Below are 5,844 nucleotides of genomic sequence, written 5' to 3'. Positions count from 1 at the left end.
ACATTACAATATGAATTCTAATATGTCAACCACTAACATTACACTATGATATTCTAATTTTCTAATGAGGCAATCACAAACATTACAATATGATATTCTAATATTCTGAGGCAACCACTTACGCTACAGTATGATATTCTAATGTATGATATTCTAATATTGTAATGAGTCAACCACTAACATTATACTATGATATTCTAACATTCTAAAGAGGCAACCACTAACATTACAGTATGATATTCTAATGTATGATATTATAATATTTTAATGAGTCAACCACTAACATTATAGTATGATATTCTAATATTGTAATGAGTCAACTGCTAACATTACAATGTGACATTCTAAAATTCTAATGAGGAAACCACTAACATTACAGTATCATATTCTATTATTCTAATCTACACCCTATTCCCTATGTAGTGCACTACTTTTGATCTGGTCAGAAGTAGCCTAGTGCACTACGTAGGGAACAGGGTGTCATTTTGGGACAGTTTCAGTAGTCTATCTTTATCTCATCTGTCTTCTATATTATTGTAACGATTGTCTATGTCATCCTCCTCATCGGACGAGGAGAGGCGAGAAGGATCGGACCAATATGCAGCGTAGGTTGAATCCATAATGATTTATTTAAAGACGAACACGAAGCACACTTGAACAACTACAAAATAACAAACGACGTAAACAGACCTGAACATGAGAACTTACAGACAACGAAGAACGCACGAACAGGAACAAACGAAACAGTACCGTGTGGTGCAACAAACACAGACACAGCAACAATCACCCACAAACAAACAGTGTGAACAGCCTACCTTAATATAGTTCTCAATCAGAGGAAACGTAAAACACCTGCCCCTGATTGAGAACCATATCAGGCTAATTAACAATAAACCTAAACATAGAAACACATAACATAGAATGCCCACCCCAACTCACGCCCTGACCATACTAAACAAATACAAAAACAAGGGAAAACAGGTCAGGAACGTGACAATTATGTTCTTCTCTCCTCCTCTCTCTTCCTCTCCTCCTGGCTCTATTATATCATCCACACTACAAGCCAGATTAAACACAATCCATTTAAAAGTTAAAAACACACATTGGAAAAAATAACAAAGAAAACTATTACTAGATGAAGTTTAGTGTAATATTTTTTATTTCCCATCACCATAAATCATATTTAAATCACTGAACAGTAGCAGATGTAACTTCATCTGTTCCTGACTCTGGATAGTGGATTAAAAAGACCATCAATCTCCAATTGACTGAGCAGTATGGGAGAATAAAAGATGTCAACTTTATTAAGGTCGGTTTCCCAGACAGACTAGTCTAGTACTAGGATTAATCTATGTCTGTTCCATATAGTTTAGTTAGTGATACTACCTGTTCCATATAGTTTAGTTAGTTAGTGATACTACCTGTTCCATATAGTATAGTTAGTTAGTAAGTGATACTACCTGTTCCATATAGTTTAGTTAGTTAGTGATACTACCTGTTCCATATAGTTTAGTTAGTTAGTAAGTGATACTACCTGTTCCATATAGTTTAGTTAGTTAGTGATACTACCTGTTCCATATAGTTTAGTTAGTTAGTGATACTACCTGTTCCATATAGTTTAGTTAGTTAGTGATAATACCTGTTCCATATAGTTTAGTTAGTGATACTACCTATTCCATATAGTTTAGTTAGTTAGTGATACTACCTCTTCCATAGCGTTTAGTTAGTTAGTGATATTACCTCTTCCATATAGTTTAGTTAGTTAGTTAGTTAGTTAGTAAGTAATACTACCTGTTCAATGCCACTGAGGAAAATTACATAGAGACAGAGAACCAATTGAGAAAACATATCAATGGTTCTGAATGCCAACCAATATACATCAACACCAAACATCATTGCATTTGATAAAAATAAGTAAATTACATTTTAAATCAACTCTGAAGATCAAATCAGTCAGAAAAAAATAACTGTAAAGAAAAACAGAGCATTATATCTGGGGACCATCAACACCAGCATGACTAGTATCTATGTGGGCCCAACTACAGTTTAACCAGCTCAGCTATAGACTACACCAGCATGACTAGTATCTATGTGGACCCTACTACAGTTTAACCAGCTCAGCTATAGACTACACCAGCATGACTAGTATCTATGTGGACCCTACTACAGTTTAACCAGCTCAGCTATAGACTACACCAGCATGACTAGTATCTATGTGGACCCTACTACAGTTTAACCAGCTCAGCTATAGACTACACCAGCATGACTAGTATCTATGTGGACCCTACTACAGTTTAACCAGCTCAGCTATAGACTACACCAGCATGACTAGTATCTATGTGGACCCTACTACAGTTTAACCAGCTCAGCAGTACCAGAGAGACAAAACCCAGGATAGAGGGGCTGAGTGAATGTGGTCTGGACTCTATGGAGGAGGGTCATTGTGTCAGAGACACTGTAGAAGGACCGAGTACCTGCCTTGTGATCCAGGTACACTCCTACTCTGGAGGACTGAGGGCCTGATACTTTAGTCTCAACATTGTTGTGTCTGAAAGAATAACCACCACTAAAGCACTTTAAACTCCAGGACTTGTTACTGTGTCCAAATATATTACCTCTCTGTGTTCTGCTGATGTCTTCATATGAGACTGCTGTAATAACACAAAGCCCACTCCACTCCACCTCCCAGTAACAGCATCCAGACAGACCCTCTCTACATAGAATCATCAAGTCATTTGTGAATCTGTCTGGATGGCGAGGATATTGTTGGGCTTGGCGTGAACGTGTCACCTTTGTGTTCCCTTCAGACAGAGAGAGGTGTGTGTTTGCTGTGTTTGGGTCCAGTGTGAGCTGACAGGAATCTGGGAGAAGAGCAGAGCAGAGACCAATGAGGGGAGTTTGAACAATAAGTTAAGTCAGATACTGTATCTACCCTGTCTTTGATTAGAGCACAGCAGAGATCAAATCAGAGAAATATGAAGAGTCAGATAGATACCCAGTCTTTGATTAGATCTACTATTGCTATATATTTCTAGAGGGATTGTTAGGAGTGTCAGTAAAAAGAGACTGTTAGTTACTTCAGAATAAAGAGACTCACATTGTAACAACTGTTCTCTGGTCTTGGGCTCTGGAGGCAGTACAACATCCACTATATTCACTACAGACACACAAACATGTTATCATCATACCATATTCCACATGTATATAACTACTAGGGAACTTTCAATGGTCTAAAGTTGATGTTCTTATTATTTTCAACACACCTGTAGTGGAGATCTTGGTCCATTCTCCATTCTCATACCACCCTGCATACCACTGCTGGCTTGCTTCTGAAGCTAAGCAGGGTTGGTCCTGGTCAGTCCCTGGATGGGAGACCAGGTGCTGCTGGAAGTGGTGTTGGAGGGCCAGTAGGAGGCACTCTTTCCTCTGGTCTAAACAAAGAGCCCAATGCCCCAGGGCAGTGATTGGGGACACTGCTCTGTGTAGGGTGCTGTCTTTCGGATGGGACGTTAAACGGGTGTCCTGACTCTCTGAGGTCATTAAAGATCCCATGGCACTTATCGTAAGAGTAGGGGTGTTAACCCCGGTGTCCTGGCTAAATTCCCAATCTGGCCCTCAACCATCACGGTCACCTAATAATCCCCAGTTTACAATTGGCTCATTCATCCCCCTCCTCTCCCCTGTAACTATTCCCCAGGTCGTTGCTGCAAATGAGAACGTGTTCTCAGTCAACTTACCTGGTAAAATAATGGAAAAATAAATAAGGAAGTCTTCTATTTTCTCTCTTAGTTCAGACACAGTCTTACTCACATCTCCAAAGTACTGAAGAGGACGGACAACGATGCTGGGTAAGTCTGAAGATACACTGATACTGGAGATAGACTGATAACTCTGGAGAGAGAGCGACAGAGGGACAGACAGAACAGAATGATTGAAAAGTTTAATAATAAGTTCATTTTCATATCACAAGGCAGTTTAGTTACCTGGAGGAAATGGATGTGATCCTCTGTGTGTGAGAGCTGCTCCAGCTCAGTGCTTCTCTTCCTCAGCTCAGCTATCTCCCGCTTCAGTTGCTCCAGGAGTCCTTCAGCTTGACTCACTTGAGCCTTCTCATGGACTCTGATCAGCTCCTTCACCTCAGAGCGCCTTCTCTCAATGGAGCGGTTCAGCGCAGTAAAAATCCTCTCACTGTCCTCCACTGCTGCCTGTGCAGAGTGCTGTTAAGACAGATACAGAGAGACAGAGAGAGAGAGAAGGCTCCATTTTAAACAGTCTATTATCTTTCTAACTGGGAGCCCAAGCAGCCTGTTTCCCAGAGTGGGGCTTAGGGGGATTGGAGAGGGGCCCCTCTACCTCTTGTTGACTGGAGGAGAGAAGTGAAATGGTGTGTCTCCTCTGGTCAACAATACTCACCTTGAAAGACTCCACAGCCTGTTGGAGCTCCTTCAGCTCCTTCTCTCTCTCCTGGAATCTCTGCTGGACCTTCTGCTGACTCATGCCCAGCTGCCTCTGTGGAAAATCACTCTTCAATGAGCTATCAAGCTTTATTTGTCCAGTAGATCAACCGTATAGTATTGTGACATAGGGCCCATGGAGAGGATTGTCTAAAATCTTAAGGAAGTCCCTTTGCAATATAGTATTAGTATGTTGCTATGTGAATGATAACAGTTTTACAATAGGCCTGAATGTATCAAGGGAATGAGAGTGAACTTTGGACTCGGTGATACAGTGTATCTGTTATCAGTGTACAATGGATGACCATTTGGAGAACCTGGGTTAACATATCTATATACTCAATGTTTGTGTTAATATTTATTATGCTGAGGATCGATTTCATTTTAATTCTCTCATATTCAAACAGCCTTAGTTTCTACTGTATCTTTACTTCTTTGTTTATCAGACAGTCACCAACAAGTTGTTCTGGTCTTACCTGTATCTCAGTCCTCTCTGCTGCAGCTGACACTGTATCGTGGCCTTGATGTTCATCCATTGTACACAGCAGACAGATACACTGCTGATCGGTACGACAGTAAACCTCCAGCAGTTTGTCATGATGAGAGCAGATCTTCTCCTGTAGTTGTGCGGTGGCTTTGACCAGCTTGTGCTTCTTGAAAGCAGGAGATTCATAGTGAGGTTGGAGGTGAGTCTCACAGTAAGAGGCCAGACACGCCAGACAGGACATGAGGGCTTTCTGCTTTCTGATCCCAGTGCAGACATCACACACCACATCTCCAGGTCCAGCATAGCACAGAGCAGGAGGGAGAGCAGCCTGGAGTCCTGTCTTCTTCAGTTTCTCCACCACCTCAGCCAACATGTTATTTTTCCTCAGAGTAGGCCTTGGAGTGAAGGTCTGTCTGCACTGAGGACAGCTATAGACTTTTAGAACATCCTGATCCCAGCAGTCTTCAATACAGCTTCTACAGTAACTGTGTCCACAGGGGATGGTAACTGGTTCCTTCAGTAGATCCAGACAGACAGAACAACAGAACTGGTCCGGGTCCAGCTGAACTCCCTGCTGAGCCATTTGGACGGTTGTTCACTCACACACAGACTGTTGACAACGAGACTCAGATCAGTTTTGTTTCGTAAGAAGAGAGTTTGTGGGAGGAGGATGGACTTCCTGGTTCTGCCAGAGGGGTGTGGTTAGGAGGAGAGAGGGAGGGATTAGAGGGAGAGAGAGAATGGCATGCAACCAAGAGAGACAAATAGTTTTGTTCCAGGTGATGGCCTCAAGTTTAATATGGAATAAATAAAAAAATGAACTTTCTCAAATATGAGTTGTTAGAATAAATTAAGTACAGTCCCTTTAGAAAGTACTGACAAAATGTGATTCAAATGGGACTA

At 41.3% G+C, this 5,844-nt stretch overlaps 1 protein-coding gene across 2 annotated transcripts; it reads right to left on the bottom strand.

Moving 5' to 3' along the window:
• Positions 1–610: 610 nt before the first annotated feature.
• LOC139578174 (E3 ubiquitin/ISG15 ligase TRIM25-like) lies at positions 611–5,561 on the bottom strand. Of its 2 annotated transcripts, XM_071405462.1 has the most exons (8): positions 4,931–5,561; positions 4,414–4,509; positions 3,984–4,217; positions 3,763–3,891; positions 3,621–3,627; positions 3,264–3,287; positions 3,098–3,157; positions 611–2,861 (listed from the first exon to the last, which is right to left on the bottom strand). In XM_071405462.1, exons 1-8 carry the CDS (start codon positions 5,522–5,524, stop codon positions 2,350–2,352), a joined length of 1,656 nt encoding a protein of 551 aa, XP_071261563.1. In that variant the 5' UTR covers positions 5,525–5,561; the 3' UTR covers positions 611–2,349. The 2 variants fall into 2 exon arrangements, with proteins under 2 accessions (XP_071261563.1, XP_071261564.1); XM_071405463.1 differs by lacking the exons at positions 3,264–3,287; positions 3,621–3,627 and having other exon boundaries at positions 3,738–3,891.
• Positions 5,562–5,844: the final 283 nt, after the last annotated feature.

Source organism: Salvelinus alpinus, chromosome 6, assembly GCF_045679555.1.
Source record: "Salvelinus alpinus chromosome 6, SLU_Salpinus.1, whole genome shotgun sequence".
Lineage (NCBI taxonomy): Eukaryota > Metazoa > Chordata > Actinopteri > Salmoniformes > Salmonidae > Salvelinus > Salvelinus alpinus.
This window is presented reverse-complemented; position numbering and strand designations above follow the sequence as displayed.